The sequence below is a fragment of the Pimephales promelas genome, chromosome 4, assembly GCF_988280905.1.
Source record: "Pimephales promelas chromosome 4, fPimPro1.hap1.1, whole genome shotgun sequence".
Classification (NCBI taxonomy): Eukaryota; Metazoa; Chordata; class Actinopteri; order Cypriniformes; family Leuciscidae; genus Pimephales; species Pimephales promelas.
In genome coordinates, this window is record NC_142772.1 from 17,562,459 (window position 1) to 17,582,278 (window position 19,820).

The 19,820-nt window shown below is 36.4% G+C and overlaps 1 protein-coding gene across 8 annotated transcripts; it reads right to left on the bottom strand.

The window, feature by feature from the left end:
* Window positions 1–337: 337 nt before the first annotated feature.
* Window positions 338–19,516, bottom strand: brd3b (bromodomain containing 3b). 8 transcript variants are annotated; one of them, XM_039669080.2, is made up of 13 exons: window positions 19,367–19,516; window positions 17,870–18,204; window positions 16,620–16,757; window positions 16,371–16,515; window positions 16,093–16,277; window positions 14,050–14,421; window positions 12,951–13,079; window positions 12,677–12,865; window positions 12,145–12,213; window positions 10,890–11,122; window positions 9,800–10,089; window positions 6,641–6,766; window positions 338–2,795 (listed from the first exon to the last, which is right to left on the bottom strand). In XM_039669080.2, exons 2-13 carry the CDS (start codon window positions 18,068–18,070, stop codon window positions 2,677–2,679), a joined length of 2,196 nt encoding a protein of 731 aa, XP_039525014.2. In that variant the 5' UTR covers window positions 18,071–18,204; window positions 19,367–19,516; the 3' UTR covers window positions 338–2,676. The 8 variants fall into 8 exon arrangements, with proteins under 8 accessions (XP_039525014.2, XP_039525012.2, XP_039525013.2 ...); XM_039669078.2 differs by having other exon boundaries at window positions 338–2,798; XM_039669079.2 differs by having other exon boundaries at window positions 338–2,798; window positions 19,359–19,477.
* Window positions 19,517–19,820: the final 304 nt, after the last annotated feature.

The following is a 19,820-nucleotide window of genomic DNA, read 5'->3' on the forward strand; positions in this document are numbered from 1 at the left end:
GTTAAAACATTTTAGTCTGTGCTTAAGATTTGTGAATCTATGGGTAAAATGTCCTAATGAAACTAATACTCAATCCTGGCTTAATATAAGCCCGATCTGTGAATACAGGCCAAATATGCTTGCTTTATCTGTATTATATCATGCTTTTTATGTACCTTTAATGCCTTTTTTATGCTAATGTGAAATCAAGATCTTGATTTGCTGGTACATTTTGACAACCTCATTACACCGTTAAACAGTATCTTACTCTTACTATTGAATTTAATGTCTTTAAAAAAAAAAAAAAACATTAAGTGCGCTCAAATAAATGCATCTAGATAGTAAAAAGACACTCCTATGGGTTTTTGTGATTTATTTACAAAAAACGAGGGGCTCAGTGTCCAAATCTCCGATTAGCTTATACATCAGATATTACCATGGTAAGTCTGTGCCAAAACATACTTGTCAACTTGCTTTCACTTGCTGAACTTAAACATATGCAGCGCTACCAATTTTAAAATTTCACTCGAAAGAATGACATTTACATGTTATAAACTGCTCAAAAAATTTAAGAAATATACTGTAAATTGGCATGCAATACACAAATGTTCTCTCTCTTTCTCTCATAAAAAAAGAACTAAAATTCTCAGACCCAAGACAGAGTTGACGAATAAGTAGTGAATATACATTTATATCTGTAATTATATATCCTATGTATCTGTATATCTCTGTCTGCATCGTTTTCAGTAACATGAACCCCAGTAGTATTTACTGGGCTCTGCTGGAGGAATTGAGGAAGAGGAGCTGTAACAGAAATTATTTTAGAGACAAGGTAGGTTATAGTCACAAGGAACATGTAATGCATAACAGTGGTATAATGAATAAAATCAAAACATAATTAAAAGCATCCTACATATAAGGAGGAAACCCAGGAAGTCACTTTACATCACAATTGTTTGATGCTGATGATTTAAAAAAAAAAAAAAAAAAAAACACTATACACATTGGCTTCAACTTATTCGGTGGTTATATCGGACTCATTTTATTTTATTTTACTGTGCCAACTAAACTTAAGGCAAAAAGAGCACATCCAATGATTTTAAGGGGTTCAGACTTCAATTCAAGGCTGTTAAATGAAATGAATCATTGTCGATGCCACAAACCCAGTGAATGAGTGGCATTACTGCAGCCACAAAAAAGAAAATGAGAAAATAACCTCTAATACATTCATATTTTCTTTTATAAAGATTATCAGTCATGGTCCATTTCCAAACTATTCTGGATACATGGCAAGAAGTGTCTATGTACCATTGAAAGCATTCAATACACCATTTGATTTAAAAAAAAAAAAACTAAAGGTGAAATAATAAAGTTATTAAAATTGAGAACATACATTAGTTGTAATACTTTCAACTAATAATAACTATAGTCAAACACACATCCTTCTGAAGTTTAACCTAGCACTGCTGCATGAAGTCTTCTCAAAGATAACCGTCCAACTTTGTCTTTAAAAGTCTAAGTCACCTCTAAGTGTCTACTTGTCCAAGAGAGCTAGAATTCACTTGGCTTCAGAAAGGCTGATTCATTCCAATCTGCAGCCTTTTGGGGTGGGTGTTTTTTTAACATCTGAATGCATTTTGCCATTACCTCCTTTCATATATATATACTGAACTTAATCACAACTTTGATTGTCCTATGAGTGGACTTGGAAAAGATGAGGCATATCCGATAGAAAGTAGGATAAGAGATACTCAAAGCACCTACATATCAATAGTATAAAAAAAGTACAGAAGACAATCCAAATATAAAACAAACAACAAACTAATGAGCGTATGATATAGATTAAAAACAAACAAAAAATCCAGACACGTAATTCTACATCAAATATTGAGCCGAGAGCACCCGAAGAGAAAATGTACAGTGTTGAAATTGCCAAAGTGACTGCGAAGCCTCAGAAAATGAAGGTTTAATAACGATCCTGACACCAGAGTTGCGGGATGCTGTCTAGAGTTCTAGTGAGTTATGTTGAGCCAAATTCTGGTCAACTGGAAACATTTCTGAAAAGACCGAATGTCGAAAACACGCATAACGTTGTGCCTTTTTGGATAAAAAAAATAAATAGTCTCTTAAAAATGTTAACAATGAAGAGCATTATCATAGTCAGTAAAATAAATGCGGAATGAGTTGAAATGTCACGCCAACATGACAGAACCACACTAGAGTGAGAGAGCAACTAAAATTAATTTTTCCTTCAGATTTTGAGACATTGTGTAGCTACTCGATCAGTAAAATGCAGCCAGGCATTTGTCAGTTTTTCCACTAACGCACGTTTTCAGTATGGATCTAATGAGCAGCAACCTAAAAAAAAACAAACAACGGACACGCACAACCGTTTCACCTCCACGACTGACATATTTTCAAAAAAATATCTTTTTTTTTGTCTTTTTTCCCCCTCTGGTGATACCAGGCATTTCCCTTTGAGGGCCAGCGAGAACCTTAAAACTGCTTGAACTATTCCAACTCTCCTCTTTGTTTGAGCCAAGAGCATCCTACAAACTATTTTTAAAATATCCTCTGCCATCTGCAAAGCATCTAGCTCTTTATAAAATGGGCCTTCAGAGAGATACTATCATGACAACACACACTACTCATTAGAAAATAGAGGAGGTTGAAGTATGCGACGTGTCGAATAGGAGTTCAGTCTGAGTCACTGCTCTCGGAGCTGGAGCCGCTGGAGCTGCTGCTTCCCGAATCCGAAGAACTGCTGCTGCCACTCAGCCGAGATGGCCCGCCCCCCTGCGCTGACCCCGCCTTTTCTGCTGGGAACAGGGAAGAAAAGTGATTGCATGTTCAATATGCGTGAGAAAAACAAACACTGAATGTACATATTTTAGACAATTCATTTCCATTGAAGGGTTAGTTCACCCAAAAATGAAAATGAACCCATGATTTACTCACCCTCAAGCCATCCTAGGTGTATATGACATTCTTCTTTTAGACGAATACAATCGGAGTAATATAAAAAATAAAAATAAAATGTCCTGGCTCTTCCAAACTTTATAATTGCAGTGAATGGGGGTTTCTGTTTTGAAGTCTATCAAAGTGCACCCATCTATGATAAAAGTCCTTCACACGACTCTGCGGGTGTTAATGAAGACCTTCTGAAGTGAAGCGATGCGCTTAAGTAAGAAAAATATCCATATTTAAAAAACTTTATCGACCAAAATAACTAGCTTCCCGCAGACGGCCTACTCAAGTCGACTTACACCAAAAGAGTAACACTTGACCATGTATGACGTAGGATTAGTGTAATGGTGCTATGGAAAATAGGATGATACAGTGATGTGAATAAGTTTGGACACCCATTTTAAAGTTGCCTAAAAAGAGGAATAAAAAATCATCATCTTTTGGATATTGATCTTAATGCCTTAATTAGAAAAATGAGGAAAACTCCATCCTTTAATGACACAAATTTTCTTTGTGAATGAATAATGTATCATAAATGAATAAATGTTTTCCCTTAAAATACAGGGTGCATAAGTCAGGACACCCCTATGCTAAATTCCCATAGAGTCAGGCAGATTTTTATTTTTAAAAGCCAGTTATTTCATGGATCCAGGATAATATGCATCCTGATCAAGTTCCCTTGGCCTTTGGAATTAAAATAGACCCACACCCTTCCACCACACCTAGAGTCCTTAAAAGGTTTGATTTTTCCTATTTTTTTTTTAATTAAGGCATTAAGATCAATATCCAAAAGATGACTTTTTATTCCTCTTTTTAGGCAACTTTAGCATGGGTGTCCAAACTTATTCACATCACTGTATTTTCCACTTGTGAACTGGTATTTAACAGTGTGTTGCGTTCAAGTGCTTTTGTTGTCGTAATGTGGTAAAAGATGGAGATCCAGACCTGTTATTTGGCTAAAACTATTTTAGATTGCTTAAGTCATCTGCAACAGCAAGAAAATTATTCATCGAAACTCAAAAGATAAATAATATACTGTATATTTTCTAGATCATATATATTTTTTACCATTCACGACTCTCGCGGTGCTCTCCGCTATTTTGAAAAGGTCAAAGTTTATCTCATCTCGGCAACTCGTCCATCAAAATATTCTACGAATTGCCCAGTGGAAAATACCACATGAGGGGGTGTTCATGTGCATTTTCCACGTCGGCTTTTGGTATTTATTTACCATAATTAGACTTGTAATTCATGACTGGTGTTTTGTTTTGCTCTATCCTCTACGATTCCGCATTCGTCATTATGTTGTGCGTCAGATCAAGCGTTACTCTTTTGGCATAAATCGACGTGTACGGCCGTCTGCCAGAAGCTAGTTATTAAAGTCGATAAAGTTTTAAACATAGATATCACTTTAGAAGGTCTTCATTAGCCCCCGAGAGCCGTGTGAAGGACGTTTATGATGGATGGATGCACTTTGATGGACTTCAAAACAATTGAAACTGGCCATTCACTGCAATTATAAAGCTTGGAAGAGCCAGGACGTTTTTTTTTTTTTAATATGACTCAGATTGTATTCGTCTGAAAGAAGAATGTCATATACACCTAGGAGGAGTTGAGGGTGAGTAAATCATGGGGTAAATTTCATTTTTCAAATTTCAACTATCACTTCAAGACCCTATATTGTTTTCTTGCACGCCCTTACCCACACCTGCAGCTGTGTATTACAATAAAGCAGAGACATGCACAAAGCAAAGATCATATCTCGAAAGGACAGAATATAATGCGTGCCCACCAAAGCAGCTGATATCAAGTGAAGTCAGTTAGTTGCAGCACATACACAACCATATTCATCAGTTATTAGATTATCTAAGCAGGTTTGGCTCTTTGTCCAAATCAGGGCTCAACAGCAAGGATTTTTATTTCAGTAAAAATCAGTCAGTAGATCAAGATTTCTAATTGCCCTGTCTAGACTTTTACTGGCACTAACACAAAAATGAGAAGTTAATTTTAATTAATTTATGACTTTATATTTATTGCTGTATTTTTAATAAAGATTTCATAAAATACAAAAACTATCGTTAATATAGACAGATAGTGTTTTTCAGGGACAAGAAGATTTTAGTCTTTTATGTCTTTCAAGCTTGCATTAATCAAAAATACAGTAAACAGTGAAATATAAATATGAGTTTTCTATTAATTAATATACAGTAGTCAACATTTGAAGTGGATCAAAAACTTTCATCAATGTTGTCCTGAGATCAGAATGGGTATTGTTCAAAATTCATGTATAACTTTGATGAAAGGTTTTTATCCACTTCAAATGTTGACTACTATGTTTTAAAATGTAATATATTCCTGTGACGGCAAAGCTGAATTTTCAGCATCATTACTACAGTTTTCAGTGTCATATGATCTTTCAGATATCATCCTAATATGCTGATTTGCTCAAGAATTACTATTCTCAATGTTGAAAAAAAGTTAATACTTTTTGGAAACCTCAATACATTTTTTTATGAATAGAAAATTCAAAAGAACATAAAAAAAATTGTAACAAGTAATGTCTTTATTGCCGCTGTTGATCCATTTAATTCACCCTTGCTGAATAAAATTAATAAAACAAAATCTTACTGACCTCAAAATTTCAAATGGTAGCAGTGTATAAGCAGTTATTATAACCAGACAGGAATTCCAAGAAAGGAAAATTATGGATTTTTTGGGTCAAGTAAAACTAAAACACAATGTTTAAACACAATATTAAAAGTCAAAAACTATAGATGGAAAATTATAGACCAAAATTTCGGCAACCAAAAATGAAGGGCCGAAACGGTTTTGAAGGGCTAAGACAAGGTGATGTTTAATTAGTGCTTTTCCAATGGTGCATTTTGACAGGTAAGTGTCTTTTTCATGCACTAAATGTAGATAACCTACAAACATTGGGTTGACAATATTACTCGATTTATATCAATACTGATATGGATCTTATAATCTTCTATCTGTTGATGAACAAAACCCCACTATAGATTTGTAGCACACATGCCATCCAATAATCGCAAAATAAGCTTTTCCTTTCTTTACTTTTAATATGAAATGAAGTCTCAACATTCAAATTGTGTTGCTTTTATCATGAAATTCAAAGAATAATCATTCACTGTAGCCACATCAGTTTAAGAAGCAGGACGGATCAAGCGCAAATGAACTGATAATCTCTTTATCACTAGTTACAGCACTAAATAAACATGAATGAACATCAGAAGGTATGTTGAAAGATATAGTATGACTGAAATGTATAATGTCGTCTCTCACTCAGTGAAACTGCGGAAAGACATCAATAAAACAGCTTGTATACAATATTTTCCGTAATGCTACATTTACGTTAGTTACCAGCACAATTCACAAGCAAATTTCACAGACGAAATAGAAAGATAGCACCGGCCCAGTAGGGCAATAGACAGTCCCGTCAATTGGTTCAAAACAGGCCAGCAGTCCATCCTTGTTGTTGAGCCCTGTAAACCCTTTTCAGTGTGTGAATGGCATTACATATGAAGGTCTGACAGAAGCCCTTCAATCAAGTTAGTCAAATTAGTGAAGCAAAAAGCCTATTCTTATCTCCGTTTTCTTATCCTACCATCCTTAATTCCAGCTAACCCAGTTTGGTCACCTGTCTGCTCACATCTGCACACTACCACACAGGTACCTTTTTTGGGTGGTTTCTTGTTGTTGTTCAGTTGTCCGCTCACGTCCTGTAGCCTCTTTTCTAACTCTTTCTTCTTTTCCTGAACCAGTTCCTCTTTAGACTTGGCACTCTTTTTCCCAGTGCCCGCTGCAGGAGACACACAGCGGTGACCGGTGAGTAACGGGTTGCCCTCGTAGCCCACCGCCGTGGCTACAAGCAGCAAAAAGCACTCTGCTACGCTGGTTTTAAACTCCATGATGTCAAATTTCTGTTCAAGGAATCTTATCAGGTTCAAGTTAAGACCAAACAGCAGCATTTGGTTACTACCATAAAAACTAATTAGACTCATCCCTCATTTTCCTTAAAGTCCCCGTGTGGTCAATTGTATCCCTTAAAAACCTATCTTTGATCATCAAAATTAAATCTTTTTTTTTTTTTTAAATTACTTGGAAAAAAAAAATCATCATGCCTTAAAATAGCTTGAATGTCACTCTATACCCTTGCCTCATTTAGTACTCATGTAGTTTTATAAATATGCAAATTTGCCCTGACTCCACTCGCTCACATCAGCTCAAATATCCAATCGTTGACGATCACACATTGACGTGATTGGTTACAAGGTAGTCTGTGACATCAGAAACATCAGCTATTTCAAACCACGATTTTGAGGCTGTCTTTGGTTCACTGCTGTTTTTAAGCTCTGTTCTGAGAAAATACTCAGAAATGGCTTGATTTTCACCACAGGGGGAATTTAAAACAAACAAAAATCAAGGTTATGTACAACAGAAGTGAATAGGGACAATTTTTAGAGGATTTAAAAGAAAATCTTCTCGTAATCTTCTGGTTTATTTTAGGTTGAGTTTATTTGTATCATGGTAACCAAGTTGTAAAATTGAATGCAGGTTAGTAAGCATTTTTTATTTATTTATTTATTTATTTACATTAAAATCATGCTATCACGCACAGTTTATATCTTGTGGCTTTAATATAGAGTTCAACACTCAGGTTCTTAGGGAACTGGTTATCATTAAAAGTTTTGATACCATTGAAATTTCATAATTCTTGTTACCGATTTCAATCTCTCACTTACTCACTCACTACTAATACTAGCCTATGTAAAAAAAGCTTACTGAAGACAAGAGTCAGCGATAAAATAAGAACAAAGAAAAAAAAATTACAAGCAATAGGACAATACACTACAATAGAGCAAATAGGCCTATATAGACATACCAGAAAAACTTCTAACACTAGAAATAAGAAATACTAATCTATTAAAATTATATAAAGTAATCAAATGTATAAAAAACACTGCATATCTTCACTGTGTGTAAATATACATTTATCGTATTAAAGTGAGACAAAAGTGATTTAGTCAAAAGCATTGAAATTCTCTTTTTTTTTTGGTTTGTTTAATATTAAAGACAGATGACAGCAGGTTTATTAGGCTACTGTCACTTTAAGAGCACATGCATCAATCCAATATACTTTTACACATGCGTTTTCTTTTTTTTTTTAACTGTTTAAATTTCACTTAAGACAAAAATTAAATAAATTACACAAGGATACTAGCAAAGCCAGGCATTTTGACATAAGTGTGTGTATTTAACCGTTGTTTAGGCTGGAAATCACCATGCTCTATGAGCAGCGGCTTCATGTGCACGCATCTCAGACAGTGCACGCATGTGCCCCGTTGACACATTTCAACTGGTTAATCATGTCTACTGGTGTGTATCGCCGACCCTTAATCGATAGCATAACCTTTAGTTGCATTTTGAAACATTATTTCAACTTACTAAACAATAGTCTAACAGCAGTATTCTTGGTGAAAAATTTGGTGAAGTTCGGTCTCGACTCGATCCATTGAAGAGTAATTATGATCGGTTCAGAAATTGTCGGGCCAATCAAATTGCCAAGGCGGGCTTTATCCACCTTATTCTGCACCCGTTCTATTTCCCATGATTCATGGCAAGAACTGACTAAACGGTTTTCTATTTCCTGTTGAAGTATTTGTTTACATAGAATGCTAGAACTCTAGTCCAGACCATTCATCTACTTAGAATGATATATTATATACATCAGTGGTCAAGACATTAGAAAAATATCAGTTTACACATGCGTTTTATATTCACGGACATGACCGTTCTGAAAGCGACTTTAAAACTTTCACAGACATCTTAAACAGAAACTAGTTTAGACTATGACTAGACTATAGTCTATGACTGACTAGACTATGAGTATGATGAAGTCAGGCTAACACTATCCATAATTCTTCAAAGAAATCTCCACCAATCAGAGAACCACGACAAGAAAAATCACACTAAAATATATTTTTTTATTTTCCTAAGAAGCAACGTGAATGACGCATTAGAGTCAGTCTCCCTACACTTTCAAAATACTTTTAAATCGTATATACGTACATGCTAATTTTGGTGTGGCAGATTAACATGGTTTCAATGGAATTTTGAATTATGGCATTGCAGTTTTTACCTTAAACTTATTGTCTGATTTTTTTATTTTTTGGTTCAAATCAAACTTTGTAATGTTGCAGTTCACCTAATAGCTGGTTGGTTTGGCTTAAATCTTTAACAAAAGACCTTTTAGGACATACTTCTGGAACCAAGAGCACTAAAACTGTGAGCAGGTACTGTTGCACGCTGTTAAAATAGTGAGTATTTTTAAAGGTTATGGATTGACTCAATTCACTTCCATTGCTTGTGTTTGTTTTTTTAAGGAAAAAGTGGAAATTACTTATTATGGTAATCAATATTATGCCACAAATGCTGAGGATTGAGCTTAACTTGTAATGAACCCAGAATATTCCATTGTGAAGTATGAGTGCTGCAGTGTGCACAATAATTACATGTACACTCTGTACAATTAGGAAATTCATGGTCTGATCAAATGGTCTCTACTGTACACTGATGTACTCTATAAACCCTTGAAGCTTCACTTGAAGGTATTAATACCAGGGAAAGCACATGAAAGGTAATCCACCAAAAGTCATGCAACACATTGGAGAAGGTGAGTGCTCCCAGCTCAAAGGAGGAAATAGCACAGCCCATTTCAGCTTTTAGAGCAGACGGACCAGGCAAGAAAAGAGAGCTGCTTGTCTATAAAACACTGAAGTAAGCCTATACCCTAGCAACAAATCTGCTGAGGAAGAAAAGAGGTTGCACTTACGTGTAGGTTTGCGCTGCTTTTTCTGTAAACAGGACTTGACGTATCGTTCGAGCTCACGCAACGTGGAAGGCTTGAGCGTTTCAAAGTCGATCTCGATCTCGTCCGGGTTGGAGTCTCGCAGTGACGGCTCACGTGACTGGATGATGTGGACCACGCGGCCCAGTTTCTCACCCGGCAACCGATTGATATCCAGGCTAAGTTGCCGCTTCTCATCATAAGACATGGGAAGAGACTCCTCCTCGTCAGACTCATAGTTCGCTGCACCAGGTTTGCCCCCCTTTTTCGGTTGCCTGTGGATTGAAGGTGTAGTTTGCACGAATGCACAAGACTGAACTGGCATACTGAGATTGAACAAATTACATGAAAGTTAGCTCACTTTACCAATAAATGGCACATTAAGTTATTGCAGTGCTGATTTAAGTCTTATCGTAATATTATAACTTTACACAACTTAAAATTATAAAAGCAGATATAAAAGCAGGCCTAATAATCAGCCAATATCATCAGCTGATTATCGGTTAATATTGATAATCATGACTGCTTAGCCTATTAACAAGTGTTTGCCAAAGGTTTCTTTAGTTTTTTATGGAACCCTGTTTCTGCCTCAAACACACTTTCTATTCATTAAAGAATAGTGAAAAAGATATCAAAGTCTCCACAAAAATATTAAGTAGTAACTTTATTCCACATTTATGTGCCAAGAAATGTTTCTTGAGCACCAAACAATCCTATTAGAATGATTTCTGAAGGATCATGCGACACTGAAGACTGGTGTAATGATGCTGAAAATGGCTATTTAAAATTGTAATAGTATTTCACAATATTATTGTTCTTACTGTATTGTAATTTTACTACAGTACATAAATGCAGCCCAGATGAGCATGAGAAAAAAATATTTAAGAAATTGGTGTAGTGTAATGTCCACCTCATGAAAAGTAATGTCACAACACAATATTTTTTTTTAACCTGAAGTGGAACAGGTTTCCATATTTTTTTTTTATAGATATTTTAAAAGGGATATTATGTCAAATAAAATACACAAGGTCATACATTTTAATCAAATCAAAAGATGCCAACAAAACCAGCTAACCTTGTAGTTGATGTGCTGTTGGGTTTCCGTGCAGAGGTCTTTTTCTGCTGAGTTTGCTTATTCGGTTGTGTGGACTTGGCCTTTTTGTCATCTTCCACCTTGACCTTGTTTTTCTCTTTATCCTTCTCTTTGTCTTTCTTCTTCTTCTCTTTTTCCTTCTTCTCTTTCTTTTTCTTTGGTTTGCTCACAGGACCCTGTGACAGAGCGGCTAGCTGTTCATGAACAGCCTTCAGCTGAGGAGGAAGGTGGAGGGAATGGTTAGCAAGCAGGGGGATGGGGCATGCTGCATCGATGCTAACTAGGATCTTAGCTGTGCGGGACAGATGATGGGACTGGTGATGGGACGAGTTTGAAGGATAATGAATGACATTTGTCACCTATATATCTCCCATTTTCATGGAAATGCTCTCCCAAGAAAATAGCTGTTAGCGGAGGACTCTTATTTTGAAACAAATGCCATGCCCAGAAATGGCTTGTTTACTTCGTAACTCTTCGCAAACAAAATGGACATAAACACTTTTAACTACTTTAAATTCCAAATATTCAAATGCTACAGCACAGTAATCGAACATTTTTTACAAAGACACTATCCATCCATCATCATTTAGTTGTCCAGTTACAAACACACATGTTTTAAATGGGTATGAAATGAAATTTCAACCCATTTTCTAAATGCCTGTTATTGATGTTATTCATCGGTTTATAGGTTTCATTTTTTAATCTCAAGAGTTTTAATTAAAATATCTTAACTCGATTTTCCAGTGAAACGACGGGCTTGTCTCTGATGCATATGCCGGACTTAACACCAAATATTTAAACCCCGCCCCTTTCTTACAACCGACTGCAAGCTCGCATTCAGATCTGCCTCCATCCAATAAACAACTGAGTGATAGAATCAAGTACCCGTCCTACATTTTTCTTCAATCTCTCTCTCTACAGTTCCATCATGACTTTAAACCACCTTTAAGCAATCAAAAAGACTTCACCACGATGATTTGGAAGCACCGGAGACCACATCCCAGCAGAATTTGGATTCTCACCGATAAACATGCCAATCAATGTCATTCGCAGAGCAGAGAGGGAAACAAAGCCAAAAGACTAGCTGAGAGTGTCAAAGCAAGCTCACTTAAATATGCCCAGCTCAAATACACCCCATAAAGCACCACCTTAACCCTCTACCGCTTACTTAAGAAGAAGCTACGAAAAATGGAGGAGTTAGTGGGGTGGGGGACCGGGAAGTAAAAATATCATTCACCTGAAAACGTTTGGCACACCCGTTTTTTGTCCCCGACCTGTTACCATTGGGGTGCTCCACAGTGAATCGCTGGTAAAAAAGCCAAAGTGAAATCAAGGGACAAAATAGTCATTCTCAAAAATGTATTTTAACAACAGACTGTGTCATGATGAGAGCAGAGTAACTATAATCGACACCAATATGTTTAACACTGAGAGACAGCCAAATTAAAAACTGTCATCTGAACTTTTACTGCATGCAAGCCAATGTATACCAAGATGCCAACACAAACTGCAGAGGCGGTAGAGGGTTAAACGTTCAGTCCAGGGTGAGAATGGGCACTCGTTTCCAAAACATTATGAAAACAAGAGACATTAAGGAAAAAATAAATATTTAAAAATGACTAACACAAGCAGTCAGACTGAGGAGGAGGAGGTGGTGGTGGTGGTGAATGTGGGGGGGGGGGGAGTGTGGCTGTGGCCTCTGCCTGTCTCTCCACCCTTGGTTTGGATCTTGGTCCTCAAGTGGTGACACCCACCTGTTTGCCACTCACCTGTTCCTGCAGCTCAGCCAGCCGTGTGGCCCGTTCCTCCTCCGAGTCGGAGCTGGAGCTGGAAGAGTCTGCGCTGCTTTCGCTGCTGCCGGTGCTCTTGCTCACCACAGCCGTGGCCGACACCGCACTGGGCGAGGACGGCTCTGCCGGTTCATCGGGCATCTTAGCGAATTTCATCTCAAACACATCCTGTAGGTCATGGACAAATATGATTAATGAGATCCGAAAGCACATTAAGAGTTACAATGGCTCTTTTTTTTTTTAACCGCCACACCTGGAGTTTTCTCGCCATGGCAACGACCTCGTGATCAGGCGGGTTGTATTTGTAACAATTTGAGAACATTAACCGAATATCTGCTGCGAAACTTTGGGCGTCTTGGTATTCTCGACTGTCCATCTTTTTCTGGAAAAGAAAGTTGCAAGAGATAAAGTTTGGTTTTAAAAATGTAAAAAAAGGGAAGGTTTATATAGTCCTGTGCTAAAGTCTTAGGCACGCTAGAATTTTCACCCCCCCAAAATGGTTTTAGGCCATTTATTTGTATCTTTTGCTGTAGTGTTTTAGTTGGGAAATATCAGTTTAGATTTCAAAACATTAATTTTTCCATTAATTGTAATAATCCAATGACATTTGTGTATGCACAAGAAGTCGGACAACAGCCGGTGCTCCACACGGAGATCTGACCTCACCATCATCAAGTTTGTCTGGGATTACATCAAAAAACAGAGACTAAATCTGGAAGAACTGAGACAACATCTCTAAGACGCTTGAGGAAACCTATATCCAAAACTACAGTACTGTCAAAAGTTTTAGACACTTGTGTAAAAATGCTGTAAAGTGAGGATGATTTCAAAAATAATGTCATAAACAATTGTTATTTATCAATTAACTTGTATTTACTAAATTAAATCAATATATGGTGTGACCACCCGTCGCATTTATAACAGCTTCTGTTGGTACATTCACACATAGTTTACAGGGAGTTTTGCAGGTCGGTTTCTTCAAGTGTCTTGGAGACGTTGCAGCAGTTCTTCTGGATTTAGTCTGTTTCTTCATGTAATACCAGACAGATTCGATGATGGTGAGATCAGATCTCCGTGTGGAGCATTGGCTGTTGACAGACTAACCCTAACTGCGTACAAAAATCTCACTGGAGTATAACAATTAATGGAAAAATTAATGTTTGGAAATTATATTTCCAGAAATACTACAGCAAAATATATAAATAACTGGCTTAAAACCATTTCTTTGGGGCAAAAAAAAAGACTTCTGGCCATATATATATATATATATATATATATATATAATCTATTTCTTTTGAATATTTACTATGCTATCCTATAAAAACTTAGCAAGGTGTAATTTTAGGCCATACTTTGACAGAGCTGAGGTCCATTGGTTGTTTGATGATTTCATGATAGTCATGCAGTTCCAGGGCCTCTGCATCTACAGGCTTGTAGAAGGGCCAGGCGTAGGCCGCATGTTTCTTGGAAAGCATCTCTTTAAGGATAGTGTCACAGTATTTGAGATGATCGTTGAGTTTGCTTTTCTTGTTCCCTTGCTGTTGGACATCCCCATCCTCCAGGTCTTTTTTGGGAGGTTTGATGGGTCGACCTGTGCTCTCTCGTCTGGAAATGACTTTACTGTGTTTGGACTCTAACATCGCAGTGGGCGACTCACTCCTGCTGGCAGTGATCGCACAGGTTGTGGGTGTGGTCGTGTCCGCTTTCCGCTTCACCCCTTTCTTCTGAGGAAAATTAGATCAACGTGTGTGTTAGAACACTACTAAAACAGGTGTGCCGGATGCTAAATACCTTATTCAGAAAGAAAAAGACAAATTACATGAAGCCCCTAAAAGGGACATGGTTATGGAACAAATATGAGATGGAAGGGAAAATATATTTCAATGCTTTTCCGTTCTCTCGCAACTAGCCTTTACAGTTGTGTAATTATATTGTATATAATTTGCTATCGATGTATTGAAACCGCTTATGAATACGTGCTCGCTTCTCACTTTCAAATTCGCAATCACGCGCACTACATGTATATGGAACGGCGGAAGGGATGTGCAACGATTAATCGCAATCAAAATAAACGTTTTGTTTACATAATATATGTGTATACTGTGTATAATTATTTCGTATATATGCATGCACATGCATGGATGCATTTAAGAAAATTTGCTATTTAAATAAAAAAAAATATCAATATATAAATTATTAATAAATATATGTATAAATTATATAAATGCAACTATTTATTAAATATATACATGCATATGTGTGTTATTTATATAAACAAAGTAATTATACACAGTAAACACACATATATATATATATATATAAACACAATCTTTTATTTTGGATGCGATTAATCGTGATTAATCGTTTCATAGCACTGGTACTGACCACACATTTTACAAGGTAAGATATTTGTCATATGTCAGACAAACGAACACCGTGGAACACCGACTAACCCAAGCAAGCCTAAACATGTCCATTTCTTTAGGGGCTCTGTAAAATGCGTTATTAATTTTCCGTGCCTTTCCGAATAGTCAAGTATATTTATAAAGCACTTTTAACAATATAGATCACATCTAAGCAGCTCACAGTATCAATCAAAACATAATAACATTGTTTCTTAGTGGAAAAATATCCACATTTGGTAGAGCTGATCAATAGTATTACTGAGCAAGCCAAAGGCAACAGTGGCAAGGTATTCGGCTTCAGGCACATCCCTAATGTGGAAGGAAGCCTTTAATAATTAGGTTAGTTCAGGCTCAAGTTTTTTTTTTTTTTTTTTTTTTGGAGATATGCAGACACTAAATTAATCCTTCAATAGGATAAATGAGAGATAACAAATAAATAGATTACACATCATTTTATTGCGCCAACAATTGCGCCTCCCTTATAAACAACAGATTATGCATAATAGTGGGAACATTACTCACAGCAGGTGATCTGAAATGTATTGCTGAAAGCAGAAAATCTGTTACAAAAGCGGTTTTGATGGCTGAAACAGTGCTTTAGGAGATGAATCTCAGAAAACGTTATAGTGTGTTGACAATCTTCCAGCTACTTATAGACAATTAACAAACTAAAGCATTGCATTCTGCCAAAAAACTAAAGAGCTTGCAGAGAAGTTCCATCTCTAAATTCATCCCCTTTAAAGTCTAGCTGCTAAAAATATGGAAAGCTAAAAAAAACTTCTGAACAAAATATAATAAAGAAAAAAATAAGATAAATAGACACTGACAGGCAGATAGATAGATTATAGATGGATAGATGCTAGTAGTTAGTTGGCCTAGTTAATCTGATCCATCCATCTATACTGATCCATCCCTACAACAAAAGCTATTCATTTGTTTTCCCTGGGCACAAATGACAATAAAAAGGATCATCATTTTAGCTGGTCTTACTTTGAGAACAGGCTGTGCGGTTGGAATCATGGGAGGAGGCGTTGCAGGGGGCACAGCTTGAACATTGGGGGTGATGGTCGAGACAGGAGTCGCAGCTATTACAGGAGTTTGAGCCAGCTGAGGAGGGGAGCTCGGACAGGAGGAGGATGGAGAACCGGTAGTCAGTGCTATTGATGGTTGGTTTTCTGTTTGGATGTAATAATGACAAGGTCAGCTGAAAAACCTCCTCAAAGCCAATAGTCATTGGTATTGAGGTTCATTGGATTCCAGTCAGGTACCTGAACCAGGGGGTGCTCCAGGTTTCCGTGCTTTACCCTTCGGTGGTGGGGGTAAAAGTTCCACCTCCTCCTGGGGCATCTGAGCTACCTTTTGGAGGAAAATCTTTTCCAAGGCTTGAGCCATGAGAACAATGTCATCTGTGGGCTGGGACATTGGTATTGGTATAAAGTATATTATTATCAAATATATAATAATATATCTTTTTTTATATTATAAAATATAAATAAATATGGATGACTTGGATCTACCTTGTTATAGATGTAACAGTTTGTGAACATAGTGTTAAAGTCCTGCATGCATTCGCCAGCCGTCCAATAGTAATTATTCTCAAGTCGCTTCTTTATGGTTCCCATGTCCATTGGATTCTTAATAACTTTATTGTAGTCCTATTTGACCGAAATAATAAATTAGACAAGGTGTAATGCACTGGGTAGGGAGAAAAAACATTTAAAGGTGAAAATGGATTTTAAAACACTGTCTATAGCCATAAGCAAGTCATTTGTAGTTTATTTCCCACTCTACACATTGTTTGATAATCCCAAAAGTAAAACGCTGACTCAGTCAACTGCATGAGTTAGAGACTCTCTGCTTGCCTGACCCAATAGCAGATCACTATTTTTGCAATGCCGTTTGGTAACACTAGAGGTGCAAAAATTACACTAGTCATCCCTAATTCAATTTATAACACACAACACTGCAGGTCAAAAGTTTGGAATAATTAACATTATTTTGATTATTAACATGAGTATCACCATGGCTGCATTTATTTTTGGGAAAAAAACTAAAACATTGTGCAATATTATCAGTATTAACACATGTTTCAAAATATTAACTTTCCTATATATATATATATATATAGGGCTGTGCAAAAATTAATTGCGATTAATCCCATCCAAAATAAAAGTCTATGTTTACATAATATATTTTTGTGTACTGTATATAATTATTTTGTATATATATAAATACACACACACATGCATGTATATATTTAAGAAAATGTGTTATTCATACATAAAATATTTATATTTATATAATATTATAATATAGATTATGTATATATATATATATATATATATATATATACAGATTTTAAGTGCAAATAATTCTTAAATATATACATGCATGCATAGGTATTTATATATATAAAATAATTATATACAGCACACACAAGTATATTATGTAAACACAGGTAAACACAGACTTTTATTTTGGATGCGATTAATCGCAATTAATTTTTGCACAGCCCTAATATATATATATATATATATATATATATATATTTGTAAATTTTATATATATATATATATATATATATATGCATGTGTGTATGTGTGCATGCATATATCATACACAGACAGGCACACAGAAATATATATATATATATATATATATATATATATTCATGTAAACAAACTTTTATTTTAGAATTGATTATTCCATTTGAGAGCACTAATGTGCATGCGTGTTAATGATATAAAAAAGCAACAAAATTACTCACTGGCAGATTCAACTTGATAGCATCCACAGGTGTGTAAAAGGGCCATGCAAACTGATGCTTCCACAGAGTCTTCACAACCACATTCTGCATATACTGTAGCTGGTTGGTCTTTCGGCCAGGCTTCCCAGGGTTCGTGACCTCAGGTGGGGGAGGATTTACAATGGCTGGAGGCACCTGGGCAGGGGATGTGACTACCGACATACTGATCAGTTAAGGGAAAGAAGTTGCTTGAATGACGTCTGTACGTCTCTTAGTTCAGCTTCAATGATCCTCTTGCTGCTCCTTAGTCCCACCTCCACACACACATCCCATCTCAGGACCTGAGTGTCAGCACGCTGCCAGTAAACATAGAGAAATAACTCATTGAAGAAAATACTGCTATGAAAATAAATTACCTACTTATCTATATGATGTGTTTATAGCATCATTAGACATATATTTGCAGAAATTAGACCATTTTTTCCTATTTTTTTTTTTTTTACATAATAATGCTATTTGCACATATATATTTCACTGTGTAGCACAGCGCCAAAAATTTATAAATAACCCAATTTAAAACTATATCAAGATCACAATCATGGTGGAGGTGGACGTGCATGTTGTAAACAAACACTATTTTTAATAACTTATTTTATATAGTTGTATAAATAAATAATTAATTTACACCAAATTGATTTTATAAAATGATTTAAAGGTTATTTGATGCATAGCTTAATAAACAATATGCATCTTCACAATAAATTAGTTAAAAGTCTGAATTTCAGAATCGGTGGTTTCACATGAATGAATGACTAGAAAACCAGTAATTTTTTTTTTTTTTTTTGTGAACTTGTGCTTTTCATTTGAACCACTTCAATAGTTAAAATCACCAACAAAACGATACAAAATTCGCGTGCCCATGAGAGGCCATGAAAAATCGAAGGTTTAGTCAGAATTCAACCAAAACATCAGCTAGCAAATTGCGCCCCTGCGCGCCCTTACACGGAGCTCGAACGGTAAACTTGACTGGAAATACATTTTGCAATCAAGCGTTAAAGTAACTGCATCAGGCGTGTGTGTATAAGTTCTTGAAAAGATGGCGGGCACGAGAGAGACAGGGCATCGAGTGAGGAATGCCGAGGATCGAGCCCCACCATGTCTTTAACACAACCATTGTGTGTGCATGCCGTTCAGCCAGCTAGCTACTCAGCGGGCTAATTTGAAATCATCCCACAATTCATCCACCAGTCCTATTTACACACTTGATACAACGGAAAAAAAACAGCACAAACAATTACAGCGAGCTTTACGTTTACAGATCGAAACGGTTTCGCGTGAAAGAGGGTTTTGTTACATTGTTGCAAAGCGCCGCTCGTCAGCTTCACTCTGTCAGAGGAGATCCTGCTAGCCACATTCAGCTGTGTTTTCCCCCCAAAACACCGATATACATCACCTAAACTGAATATAAACTTCGATCGGAATGCGCTAATCGTAAATATGTATGTTATACTTTATTACTTTCACTCCAAGCAGCTCCGGTTGCGTTTTCCTTGCAGATTTTCGGGTAGCTTTTATTGCGAAGAAGCATAATAGATGGCTGGGGTCGACACTGGTTGGGTAGTGTTGTGCGCAACTGCGCATGCGCGCTGCCTCGCACGGTATTGTGGTTGTTGTTGTTGTTGTTGTGAAAATAAACGCTCTCGGCGCCGATCAGCCTTCAACATTCTCGTTCCAAACGTCCTTTGTTTTCTTTATTATACATATCAAAGTGGCATATTTACAGTGAAAGTTCAGTAGGTCTTGATCGGGACCACGAAACGCTGTTTTGTTTCACCGTGGCTTGGGTTTGTTGTGAGAAAGATGACCAACGTAGCGTTACTTAGCCTATAATAAATAACGTTACATGCGTAGACGTTATATTTATTTGTTGAAATTAACTTGTATTAGCTTACTTCTAGAGCCAAACATTTGA

Bases quoted from the DNA above. Each gene is read 5' to 3' on its own strand.
- brd3b (XM_039669078.2), bottom strand. From the start codon at position 18,070: ATGTCGGTAGTCACATCCCCTGCCCAGGTGCCTCCAGCCATTGTAAAT. The intron at 16,516-16,619 runs GTAGATCCAAGT...CCAATGTCCCAG, and splicing joins ACTGTTACATCTATAACAAG to CCCACAGATGACATTGTTCT. The intron at 12,214-12,676 runs GTGAGTGGCAAA...CTTTTTTACCAG, and splicing joins TGGCTGAGCTGCAGGAACAG to CGATTCACTGTGGAGCACCC.